General features: G+C 37.8%; 2 protein-coding genes across 2 annotated transcripts in view; one reads left to right on the top strand and one right to left on the bottom strand.

The window, feature by feature from the left end:
• The window catches only part of LOC117489543 (R3H domain-containing protein 2), a 52,552-nt gene extending 50,507 nt beyond the window's left edge, over positions 1 to 2,045 (bottom strand). Inside the window, 2 exon segments of the mRNA XM_034138904.1 lie at positions 1,347 to 1,398; positions 1,769 to 2,045. The gene's annotated coding sequence lies outside the window, so the exon portion shown is untranslated.
• Positions 2,046 to 3,868: 1,823 nt separating this feature from the next.
• Positions 3,869 to 7,797, top strand: LOC117489412 (inhibin beta B chain). Its single transcript, XM_034138652.1, has 2 exons — positions 3,869 to 4,322; positions 4,717 to 7,797. Exons 1-2 carry the CDS (start codon positions 3,974 to 3,976, stop codon positions 5,496 to 5,498), a joined length of 1,131 nt encoding a protein of 376 aa, XP_033994543.1. The 5' UTR covers positions 3,869 to 3,973; the 3' UTR covers positions 5,499 to 7,797.
• The last annotated feature ends 6,028 nt before the right edge of the window (positions 7,798 to 13,825 follow it).

Here is a 13,825-nt window from a genome sequence, read left to right as displayed (position 1 = left end):
CAAGTATTACCCTAGTGCATCCAAAACATCCGTTTTTACAATTTATTGGTATGGGGGGGGGGGGGGGGGGGGGGACACACACATGTTGACAGGGAGGCAGGATACGCCATCTTTCTTATTACTGGCCTTAGCAACAGCAGACTGTTGATTCAATGACTCACCTCCATCAGTTCTTACAACGGATAAGCCTTTTCTTAATGATACTACCCTTTCACCTGCGATTTTACTCAGTATTAGTTAGAAAGGAAAGGTTGCCAAAGTAAAAGGTGAAGAGAAAAAAGCTATAATGAGGTCATATCTGGTACAAAACGTAGCACTGTGTGTATACCAATGCTTTACCATAGAAGTACTGACATTGCTCAGTAGGTGAACCTCTTAACCTGTAATACTTACTTGGATGAGTCTACAAAGTAAATGCATCTATTGTAGTCCTTGCCTGCCACTTTTCAATTGGCTGCATCACACGAATGACCTATTGTAATGAATATTTATTTTTTCCGACACACATGCTGTTTTCCCAGAGCAGATGTTGTAATCACAGCTCTGAAAGTCTGTGGTGTGATCCCACCTAGTTCGACACAACAGTCTTGCCATCCATTTCCAGCTTGAGTATCAACATGTTGCGCTAAAGCCAAGACACAAAAGACCAATGGCCATTAGTCAAGTCTTTTTCTCTACAAAACCCTAATTCCTAGTTGAATCCTCCTTAATTGTGTGCGTTTTATCACACCGAGTCAAAAAAAGAAAATGCCTCACGGAGCCAGACCTTGGACGATAAATATTACTTTAGTTTTGAGGATGACAACGGAAGTATGCAATGTTTAATGCAATCAACAGAGCCCAGAATTAAATATCAGCTCACTTCAGTTGACCCTCATACACCACAAACATACAATTATTAGTATAAGCTAGGGGCGTTCTTACTTCCAGCTGATTTGTTGTTACATCTGCACCTTATTTGCTGTCGTTTCTGAACACCAGTAGACACAAACATGCAGTATACCAGCACGGATATGGCAATAAGCAAATAACACCTTGTTGTCACCAGCTAAGGTGGGCTTTCAGCGTGATTGCCACGAACAGCTACAAACAATTTCCAAATTCATTCTGATTAGACCAGCTAATTCGCTAATCACTTTATTCCTAGTTACGCAGTCCTGCACCGAGTTTCAGTCACGTCTCCCAGCTAAGATTAGAAGGATAAAATGTTAACATAGCCATCTCGTGTCAGGCATGGAGATCGAGGACTTTAAAGATGGTGCTTAACGTCACGTTATATATCTGACCCAAAATCACTGATAATCGAATATAAGTTATCTCATGTCATCTTAAAAGGTTAAACTCACCGCTTTCCTGTCCGTAGGCTATGTACCGAGTGGAGAATCCTTCAAGTAGTGTCTGTAGAAAACAGATGGCAGTATGGTCAGAGCCGTGGCTGTGCAATTGACTGAAAATATTAGCTTGCCCACACGCTAACAATAGCTAGCTCACGGTATTAGCTTGCTTCCTCCGGCGAGTATAATTAGCCACCTACAGCACCTAGCAAACCTAGCTAATGTTAGCCCACTAGCTAGCCTTTTATTTTCAGTGTACGCTAGCAACCCTACGTTAACAAAACTGTGCCTGTATAATACAACTAGTTAGCCAACAAAGAAGCATATGTTTACAGGAAGGCGTACCTTGTTGTAAACCTGTACTAGCAGCACTGTCAGGTCTTAACATAGGAGGTGCTAGCTGGAATGGTAAGCTAGCTTTCCGAATGACTTACCAATGCTAAAATAATGGAGCTGCTAGCTGCGACCCCGACTGTCAAAATAGCGCCGCGTGAGGGGAGAGCGGCATGAACGTTAACTATAGAGAGCACGAGCTGAGGAGCGAGGCAGTTGATAGTCGTTGCAGGAATACAGCGAAGTAACAACACAACGCCAAAGAATAAAAGGATACAAATTAAAGAAAAAAGAAACAAAACGCTATTCCCCCTTCTCGGCTCAGGCTTGTATGTATGTGTGTCAGCGTCACTTTTTTCCCTCACCGACAGTTTACGTCAGCGGCGTACTTCACATTCGCAGGGAGACGTTCAGGGTACAGTAAAGTTGTTTATACCGTTTGTGCACACTAAATATAAATAAACTACTGAACATCTGTCTATCTTCTGAATGCATCTTTTGTTAGAATTACCCTCTCATACACTTTTGTACTTGTATTACTCTATTGTAAAAACAATTATTCGTACGTTGTTCTCATTTTTTAGCAATTCTGGCACAAGAATGTCCTTTGAAATGAATAAAGTTTGGTCTGACCTTACAATATCCACTCGTCCCAATCATTGTTGAGTTTTAATGCACCATTTTGAATGTGTAGTACATTATCTGTCATAATGTAGTAGGCTACTTTTTATTTGTATTGGAATGAGTCACTTGGCAAATAAAAGCGAGTTGACTCTGATATCATTAAGGTGCTTCTTCTTCTGTTTTGAAAATACTTATTTTGGAAAGCAATAAAGGTTAAAAGGCATCATGAATTTTAAACCTTAATCATTTTATGAAAACATAGTTAAATAATATCATGAATCCTGCATAATGAATGGACCTACAATATATAGATAGATAAACCTATAGGCTACTCTAAATTGTAATTAAAGTGTACAATTCACATTCATATTGAGTTCATAAAAAAAGTAGGTGTTGAGTAAAGTACTACTTTGTCTATACACCTTTAATTTTTACACAGGTATTCAAAGGCACCAATACAAAAGTTCCCCACATGTCGGCAGGCAAGTTCTTCCAAGCCATTTTAAGACCTTCGCTCAACCTCATATTTAACCCTAAAGCATAAATGTATGAAAAGTCCTGAGTAAATGTGTTTTATTTTATTTTTATTTTACAGAAATTGTTAAATCAACATATAATGTTTTGTAGGTTTTAAAGCATTTCAGAAGTCATTATTTTTACTTCTGGTTGCATAGCAGTTGGGCTCCCTTAGATAATTAACGCACGTTATGGCTTTATGTATATTAATATAGGTATACATTGGGGTCAATATGTGTGCTGTAGATCTATGTCATATGAGGAGGAGCCATGTCCTTTAAACAGATTCACAGAAAAACGTTATGGCAACATGGATAATATTTTAAGCCCATGCAGAAAATGCTGTGGTCTCAAAAAGACGACTTGTGTAGGCAACTTCATGACAGAGACAGTCATTATTCTTAATCGCTCATCTCTGACACACACACACACACACACACACACACACACACACACACACACACACACACACACACACACACACACACACACACACTAATATGCCAACATGACGCAACGTGATGTCACCCGCCTCACAGCCTCCAGCACATGTGCACGTTTTGAACTACAATTGTTTGATGGCTGTGTGGCTCGTGTATTCTGTAACTGGGTTAAAGGGAACTGAATCTCAACTTTGGTCGGCGAGGCTGGTGGCAAGTTGCTATAGTATATCCTGCACAGTAGCCCCTGGCTATCAGGCGACGAGCTGTCCTGTTATAAACGCATGCAGGGAACGGCGACTACCATGTTATAAACGCATGCAGGTAACGATCCAGGTTATCAACATGAATCAAGTCACTTTTAAACAGTCGAAATAGTTAATGCAAAGCAGCGAGTGGGTCATTTACCAGGTGTGTCATTGGCAGAAGTCGTATTGATACCGTTTGTCATCTCTTCTAGGTATTGCGTGAGAGCAGGGCACACAGATGCTTTGCCAGCATCGGTGCCCAAATGCGCTCATTGGTGCGTCCCTCCAACGTGTCACCAGTTTTCGTGGATTACCCCAGATATCTTCACCATTGGGTGGGCCAAACATCATTCCTTTTCCTCAACTCCTCTCTTCACGGTGTTCTCCAGCTTTTAAACAGGGCTTCTGAAACATTTGAGAAACTTGAGACTTCCAAAATCTCAGAAAAAATATTTCATTTTTAACGCTGCACACAGGCATGCATTTGTTTACTTTGGAGTCGGAGATGACGCCTTCTTTTTTATTCACTTTTTTCCTGTTGCAAGTTCTCTGGGTCAGTGGATCACCGGGCTGTGCGTCCTGTGGCGTGCCCGCTATGGAAAGAACCGCAGAAGAAAGGCATATGATAGAAATCGTCAAGCAGCAACTTTTAGACAAGCTGCACCTGAAAGAAAGACCAAACATCACTCAGACGGTTCCCCGGGCAGCGCTCCTCACCGCGCTGCGCAAACTGCACTCTGGGCGCGTCCGACAGGATGGTACTTTGGAACCAGAAAACAGTTTACCCAAAGATCAAAGCTATGAAATTGTGAGCTTTGCAGATCTAAGTAAGTTTGGTATTCTCATTTTACACTTTAAATATGTTTTCCTTATGGCACTAAAACACCACATGTGTGCATGGTGTGGGCTCTTCACGCATGTCAGTGCTTAACATTAACACAAATTAGGTCAGGGATTCCTTGAGCCTCTAGGGTTGTTGTACTCCTTCAAACACTGTAACAGCTTCTTTACCTGTCATCACCATTTTAAGAGTCAACCATAACAAAGTGATACGATAAATGCATGAAATGGGTGGAGGGAGACCTATATTTTGACCTAAACCTGCAGCTTTATTTTATAAGCATTTCTTTAAATTAATTTCCCAATTGCTTGTGCAACAGGTGTCTCTAGCATTTCCAGAATAATCACAGTCTTTGTCCTGAAAATGTCATTGATCCATAGATGAGACAGAGAGTGGGGATGCAGCTAGCCTCAGCCTTGCCTTCCAGTTTCTACAGGAGCAAGGCCAAAATATCCAGGTGATCCAGTCTTCTCTGTGGATCTATGTCCGCTCCTCTGAGGACCGCTATAGAGACTCCCGCCTCTCTGCTCAGGTTTTTCTCTCTGCAGAAGCTGGGGTGCCAGGAGCTAACCGCACCCTGGTGATGGAAAAGATGCTGGAGGTGAAGGTGAGTAGCTGGCACACCTTCCCCATCACCCGCACCTTGCAGGCCTTTCTGGAAGGGGCCCGGCACAAGCTGCGTTTGGAGGTAAACTGCGATGAGGATGGGAAGAACCTTTGCTCCCTGGATGGCTCTACCGACACCCTCAACCAGCCCTTCCTGGCTGCCCAGCTGCGTCTCCGAGAAGACCACTCCAAACACTCTCTCAGGAAGCGCTCGGTACGTTGTGGTGAAGATGTAAGCGTGTGCTGTAAGAGAGAATTCTACATCAATTTTAAAGATATCCAGTGGAATGACTGGATCATTGCACCTGAGGGCTACCATATGAACTACTGCATGGGTCAGTGCCTCCAGCATCTGGCTGGATCCCCGGGCATAGCATCCTCATTCCATGCCACTGTCTTCAGCCAGCTGAAAGTCAATGGCATTAACGCAGATGTATCTTCATGTTGTGTTCCTACTGAGCGACGGCCACTCTCCATGGTGTACTTCAACTCCCAGCACATCATTGTCCAAACGGACGTCCCTGATATGATAGTGGATTCCTGTGGATGTACATAAAGGATTTGTAAAGATATGTTATAGTTAACAAATACTTTTTTAATACGGGATAATTAGACAAACAGAATGATAATACATAATAACAGAGGAGGAGTAAATCTTATTTGGGACAACAAATAACTCTAAATACGCTGTTACTTGTACTCTTTTCTTCCCAAATAAAACACACAAGTGTGTGGAAATAATATATAAATAATAAAAAAACACATCATTTAGCAGTTTACACATACATAAACAATTGTCTTTTAATAGTTGGCATAAAGACCATGAGATCTTTCTGTTTTATCACACAGTTTGTCACTCATTAGATTTTGAGAGAAGGGTTTGAGAGAAAATGTGCCTAAAACCTAAATAAAATTATACACTGAGTCTCAATGAAGACCATTTTTTTTAAACCGAGGCACTATAAAATAAAGTTAATAAACTAAGAAACGTTAAAAGACATACAATAGACAAAATAATATTTGTGATATTATCGTAAACCAAATATAGAGCTGTAAAGTGGCTATTAGTCCCGCTTAAGACACTGCTTATGGAGGTCATATGAAACACTAAGAGATTAATGTAATGCCCTCACTGTAGTTCATTTTAAAGATGCATTTTCTTTTTCATTTTCGTCATATTTAGATTATTTATTTTGTATTTTACAATTGCTGCTGGATTTCAGTGGAATTCAGTCCAAAAACATTTGGTGTAGAACTGACCTGTTAAAGAGAGGCTTTTAAAATAACCTTAATTTATAGTATGCCTTCAACTTGTGTCAAGGCACAAAGATAATCCAGTATTAGTGAGTATTATTACTGACTAATGCTGTCTTTTTATGTCAAACTTTTTTGTATTTTATTTTGGGTTTTTCTTTTGAATTACACCCAAAGAAGATTTTAATTGTACTGTGAAGTTATGGTGAGTGTTTGAACTTGTCACGCTTTGACCATGTTCAATTAGCCCCAAGTTCTGTCTGAGCACAGCCAATGATGCACGTAGGTTGAAATTTGTTTGATCAGCATCTCCACTGTATTATTTACACAAGTCGGATAATCAGTTGGGTAACTTTATCTCTGACAGCATATGAACCTAAGGTCATTTCTCAGCAGCGTGAGCAAACATTTAGCTATTGCCTCAGTGTCAGGTAATGTGAAGGTCTGCGAGGCAGGTCACAGAGCATGTGGGGTTGCATGTTGGCATTAATATCTCAAAGTCTAAAGTTTTCTTGGATGATGTAAATTAGGAGCAATCTGGTATTATTTTTTCTTTTTTTAAACAACTTCTTTGTTACCCAATAGTACACATTTATAGTCCTACAATTTATAAGTGAGTGTAAAAAGTACTATGTCCAATCCTAAAGAATATTAAGTAAGATATATACTTTGAAAAATGCCAGCATCTACACTAAAATAACTTAGCTTAAAGTTAATGAGCACTTTTGCCTCACAATGCAACACGGACATGGAGGAACACACATGGGGAACATTTTACATTTTCAAAAAGTTGTGTCAATTCAAGAATGTATTATTTACAATAATGTATCGTAAATGGACTACAAAGATATAATAATATATTTATAGTAAATTCCTGAGTCACAGGCCTTACTTCTTGCCTATGTTTACACCGAGTGTTGGAAAAGCCAAAGATGTTTTCTGTAGTTTTTGTGGATTGTACTGGCATTGCACAAATGTTATTTTGATGGCAAACATACTTGGGCTTTTTGCCTCACAATATTTTTCATAACATTTATGTCCAAATAGCCCACAAACTTGTTTCAGGTATCTGTTGCCTCTAAAAGCTTCTCTTGTATTATTATCTTGTAAACCAATTGTATTATTGTGTATTATTTTATCTTGCAAGCACCCTCTATCCCATGACTCAATGTAACATTGAGGCACCATCATAACATAACTTATAAAGCACTTTATCACCCTACTGTATTTTAAGAGCAAATTCTGCTAGAGGGTTCTACTACTTATAAGTCTAACGGAAAACTATTGATACTGCGCCTTCAGAAAGCATATGTCAATCATCTTATTTTCTCAAGCTCTAATTGAGTTTAAATGCGTTGTATTGCATGTTTTTGCAGAGCACATATATAGAGTTTCTGTATACTGTAACTGGTGGAAATGGAGTCAGGATTAGAATTTTGTGTCAATTGAAATGTGTAATTATTGTCTTTATTTTTATATAATGCTATATTTTGAGCATAATGTATGAGTTGTAATATTACTTCAATGCAAAATGTGTGTCGCAATGTGCTGACATGATATGATTATAGCAAAGTATATTGTTAATAAATAAATGAATATTTAAAATTTACCTGGTTATTTCGATTTTCTTTATCTTCTATTCTCTTTTGCTAGAATTACAACAACCCTAGAACACAAAGAAAAAGGGTAAATATGAAAATGGATACAATTTAAACTGACCAGCAGAGAAAATAAACCATTTTCAGTTTCACAGTTTCTATATGTTTTTATACACTTTTTACAAAGCATTTTTTTAAAGAAGTATGAGTATACATTTAACCACTACTAAAAAGCTAAGTCAGTGTTATTCTTTGCAGACTTCCAATTTTACCCAACATTTGAAACAAGTTGCATGCACTGTCATCACATTGGCACTGTCTGTGTGTCAAAGGCATGTTTGCTCGTACAAATAGTGGAAGTGGCTTTATGGACTGTCTGTGTTTGGTGTGTCAACAGTTGTCAAAGTCTCTTTGCATGCTGTCATTTTTCAAAGCTCAAACATTAATATAGAAATAAACAATCAAGTTATCAAAGAAACAATAAAGATATTTCTGATTTTGGCAAGCTTACATCATTATATGGTGAACTATGATTTTTATTTTACCTTAGCCAATGTCCCATTTTTTCAAAACCATCTCAAAGTTAATGCTCGAAAGATCAATTGCTAAAATCCTTGACTTTAACTTGATAAAAACAGTCTAGACATAATGGCCTTTACTGCCAACATTTGCCAACGCCCCTGCGACAGCCAACAGCGATGCTGTCGTTACACCATCAACATTGGACTATAATCAGAACAAATAAGTTGTACTAATACATATTACAAAATACATTTTAATGTCTAAGCCACTAGTGGTTGAGTTATTTCACCATTGGTCAAATGCATTATTTATTATGATAAGAGTAACTATATTCGACCAAATACTTAAACATCAATAATAACTCACCAATAGCATGTTAAAATATTTGGTCCATTGTGGTTTGTCCTCTTATAGTAATGAATAACAATACTTATGACAAGAATAAAATAACAAATATACTTTGAGGACTGTCGTTGTGCATTACTGGTAGATGGATTCAATCATGACATATCAATCACAATATTTTGTCACCCATTAACATCCACCTATACATTACCTTGTCCTCAGCCACTCTCATAACATGTTTGATTGTGGAAAGCAGTCCAGAGCACCTCTTCCACAAAGGCATACAAGGCTGATGCAGGATTTTTTTTAAGCAAACATTACAACAAATTACAGGTGAACCCAATCTACATTATACCTACTGATCTCTCTGAACTGTATCTCCATTCGAACTCAAAAAACCTTGCTGTCTTCTCTTAGTTGCTTAAAACGATGCACTTGCATAATAGTTCATGACTTCAAAGGAAACGTGAAATGTATGTGTGTTGTGTTACGATTGTTTTAATTGAGAGGAAACACACAACTGCAACATACCTACACATATTGTTATAGGTTCACAACTTTCTATTCAGCATTGTAAGCTCCACGTCACTGTGAATATAAAGTGAGAGTCATTCATTCAATTCACAAAGGTATGAACCTACCACAGACACACTAATCAAACATTACATCTTCTTACACACACTACAAAATAATCTTTCCAAAAAGAAGTAAAGGAAACATACTTTTTTCAAGGACATAATTAGCCTAAGGATAATGTAAGTATCCCTATGTGCGATGTTTCAGTATGATGCCAGGTAAAGCTCTCTTAATGCATTTTTTACTGGTTGAAAACGTTATGCAGGCCTCCAGGTTTGATCTAAAGCAGTCCAGGTATTCAGCACACCCTTCTGGGGTGATGGTGAACTCTAATGTGAAATCACATCCTCACTTTTCTGACTGAAAATAATTAGTGCTGAACAAAATAATGGTAATACTTGACTACCATGGTAAAACCATTTGTTTTTACCACAAAACAAGTGATGGGAAACTCATCTCAAATGAATGAAAAGCATATCTTGCACTTAAGTTTCTAAAAGTTTCACCAGATAGTTTCTAACTTTGACTATTTGTAGTTCTTGAATTGCGCTCAACACTTTAAGATAACAAGTGACCTAAGACTACAAGATTACTTTTCCCAGTTGATGTTAGCATTTTGGGAGGAGCTGCAGTTCTGCTTTGTCCGTAAGGAATTGGCTTGGGAACCGGAGGGTGATTCAAGTCCTCAAATGGATCAAGTAAATATACAGTAATGTGTGTATAGCAGCTCCTAATACTAGGATGGGTTAAATGCAGAGTCTACATTTCATTATGTGTGCTGTGCGATGTATGTGTGATGATATAAAGAGCATTCAAATCCTCCATTTCCATTTATCCACTTTCTACCACAAAGATAGTCCCACAGGTTTTCACTGGGAACTAAGCAGAATCAAAAAGTAAGGAACACTCTCCACAGTGCTCACTTTTCAAACTAATATGCTAATGTGTCCAGTGACACAAAAACATTTCCATTTACCTCCATTGTATTAGAGGAGCACAAGATGGATGAGCACTAAAACTATAATTTAAAACTAAAACTTGGATAAATAAAACCAAGACTATCTGCCTGTTTTAAAACCCTAAGACGTGTATACATTTCCTTTTTTTGCAATGAGGATGAAGGAAGCTGGTCTTAATGTGCTTGAAAATATCTGTGGATCTTGCAATGCCAAATTAAATTGATTTGTTATGCTCCAAAAGACCAAGACTGACAGGCTATTATTTTTCACACAATATACTTATATCTATTTTGTAGAGGATGAGTAATTCAACAGTTGCAGATCCCTGTGAAATATCCTCTAAATATGAATGTTCAATATCATTGTCTTGAATAGTCACTTAACAAATGTACACTTTTTAATCTATTTTGAATGTCTTTTCATCAATGTCCAAAGACTGTTGGAAACTTACTCTTTGACACCAGGAAGAACTTGCATTGGCCCCACTGAAGAAAAGCAGAGTGCTTAACCTAATCTGGGAAAAATAAAAGCCTACTGACTCACTGATATACTGACCCACTGACCCACAGACCCGCCGTTTACATGTGCTGCTAAAACCCTAATCCTTCATTCCACTCACAGTCCCACAAATCCCCTCGGGAGGTTTAAGGTGTCAGTCAGGTTTTCACCCTCGGTGTCACGAAAGGACAGCCTGGTGAGAAACTGCTCTCACACTCTCCATTTCCCCATCTGATCTCAGGTAAACGGTAAACAACAATGTTACGATAAAGGTTAAAATTGGTGCACAAACATGCAGTTTCGTTTATTTGCCTTCAAGTAATCATGCTTGAGGTTTTTTCAGCTATTAACATGCCAAAAAGTCCTGTAGAGTGAGCCTTGTTTTGGTTCCAAAAGTCACACCAGACTCGCTGTTGTCTTTGTCAAATTGAATCTCTAAGCAGAAGGCAGATCAATTATTCAATTTAGTGATTTAAGATGTTTACCAGTCAGCTACGTGACCTGGTTAAATGCTCTGTACACAAAAACATGTTAGCATAGATGAGATAACTCTAGAGAGAACGTTTTAAGTTATCCTTTAGTCATATGTATTGTATCCTCCTGGGACCCGAGGAAACAAAGTGTCTTCCAATTTCCTTTTTTTTGTGATTTCCTACCTATTTAGGGTTAAAAAAAACATCTTGCAATTTAGACTTTTTTAATTTAATTTAATTTTTAAATGTTACAGTATGTCCACTGTAGAGGACGTCGGGACCATTTTAGTTTGAAAAAACAGTCAAAATTAACAGAGCAAAGTTATGGTACCGGTAGCTTTAGCTTAAGCTTTTGACTGCAAAAGGAAACCCCAGTGTTAAGAGACTGCACCCTGTGGAATATTCAAAACAAAAGATATAGTGCGGATAACGAGCTAGACCAAAAATAAAAAAGTGATTTAATCACCTACATTAAATGTTGTGGTTGTGTTCATGGCCAAATTCCATCAAACTGTAGGGACAGAAAAAAACAGACAAACATGAGTGGAATAATTGTCCCATATACAATGAATTAAGTATCGTATAAAAGCATAAAGTATGTTTCTATACGTGAACAAATTAATAAAGGATGTGCGCTACACACCGTGCATACCTAACTGATATAACATCCCCTGTGTGTACAGGGCTGTTTAATGGTTACAATTGTATAAAGGACAGCATTGTATTACGGTTTTGGTTTGCCTTGTTCTTAGGCCTGTATTATGCTGCCATCTGGTGGCCAAGACTTGAACAAAAAGCAAAACAATAAACGACATACTCATATAAAGAAAAATGTAACTTTTATACAATATTATTTATGGTGGCAATCGGAAATGTGCAACTAAATGTGTGTATTGCATGTTAAAAATCTATTTTGACCGTTCCACAGTTCATGCTGAGTATTTAGACAATACAATTATATCTTCACTTACAGCAGCTGAATGCATTTTGGTGATATTGACACATGTATTTTGAGTTAAAAAACATGATTCATATACATACATAACTGAATAAAACATATTTTTGGACAAAAAATACGGTGACACTAACATGACAGGAATGGCTGTCCATTATGCTGGAAAACCACTATTTCATATATTTTCATTAATGCTACAATATCATATAAATATATATGTTTACTTTACTTCAAACATTCTCAACTCTGTAATAGTTCTTGTTTTTTACCCTCAAATTGGCAATGGTATTTCAAAATTAACTTTTTGCAGTGTTTTTAACAAATCATAACCATATTTATGATATAATGTACTTTATCTAATAATTCAGCCAAGTTACCTTACTCCTATCTCTTGTTTAAATTGCCTTAAAGCCTATTTTACATAATACAGTCAAATCTGTACTTCCCAGCATGTAGTTTAGCAGCAAATGGCAAGATCATTTCTTCAGAACTTGGTGGGGACCAAAAAGAGCTCAAATGAGAGTGAATGGACTTTATATTTGTCAGGACAAAAAACCCCACATTTATTTTAATACTATTGTTGTTGGCAAAATAGGCAAGTCTTTGTAACTAAGGTATAATACTCTATGTTAAATGTGTGTTGCTGCCGCCAAGTGGACAAAGTAGTTGATTTATCTTTTAAACAGTTCTCATTTAGAGAACAGCTTTACATGTAAATCCTCTGGTCAAAATAAGTCTGTATGCATTACTGATGAAGACATTTTCAGTGCCATTTTATTTTTCATAACAAAGCACTTTTTTAGATAAATTATTTGATTACTGAAACAAAGTTTGAAAGCTTTTATAACTAATAAATGCTAAATGATCCTTTGTTGAATTGTTATGCCATAATTAAGTATACACAAACGGAGAAATATATCTCATCCTCATATTTTGTTGTGTACCACTATTTCTTCAAGTATATTGAACACCAATTCTGGCAAGTCTGGGCCTTTGTTTTGACCCAGTAGTGAAAAGATACAGCAGATCCCATTCTGACATAAATGCACGATGCAGGGGGAGGGGGTGTAGGGGACAGCAGACCTGAATAGTGAAAAATATGGGTGAAAAGATCACCAGAAAACCAGACTCTGCTGTCTTGTCTCAGCCACTGGATTGATTCACTGACTGACACCTAGCTCCTGACTCTTGTGCCAACTCTGGCTTTGATGAAACAGAGGATGCTTTCTCTATGCTCAGCCTAAAAGCAGAATCTCCTGTTGCTGAAGCTCCTCCTCCTCCTGTGACCCCTGCAGATGGACCTCTTGCCATCAGCGTAATCCAGGTTGGGTTCACAATCAGCCAGATTGAACCAGCAGACACCAGAGACGGACTGTGAGGATGTGGAGCTCAGCAGAGAACTACACCCTGCTGTGATTCTGGTTCTTCTATCCCCCACGATGGACCTGTTCGCAGGCTGACTTGACAATCAGCCAGGGTGAGGTAAAAAATAAGAGAAGAGGCAAGCGCTTCTACAGTTGGTTCAGAAAAACTGTCGGTTGCTGCTGGAAGATGCAGACAGAACATTCTTCAGTTTGATTTTCTTTTTCATTGTTTTTTTTTGCATTGAAATAAATAATTAAATTGTTGCGTATTATTTATTCTGCATTCCTCTGTTTTATATTGTGAATGAATGCCAAGACAAGACATGATTTAACAGAAGT

Source organism: Trematomus bernacchii, unplaced genomic scaffold (genome assembly GCF_902827165.1).
Source record: "Trematomus bernacchii unplaced genomic scaffold, fTreBer1.1, whole genome shotgun sequence".
NCBI classification, from domain to species: domain Eukaryota; kingdom Metazoa; phylum Chordata; class Actinopteri; order Perciformes; family Nototheniidae; genus Trematomus; species Trematomus bernacchii.
The sequence above is the reverse complement of the archived record's forward strand: the minus strand, read 5'-3'. Positions and strand labels throughout refer to the sequence as shown.

Bases quoted from the DNA above. Each gene is read 5' to 3' on its own strand.
- LOC117489412 (XM_034138652.1), top strand. From the start codon at position 3,974: ATGCATTTGTTTACTTTGGAGTCGGAGATGACGCCTTCTTTTTTATTC. The intron at 4,323-4,716 runs GTAAGTTTGGTA...ATTGATCCATAG, and splicing joins TGTGAGCTTTGCAGATCTAA to ATGAGACAGAGAGTGGGGAT.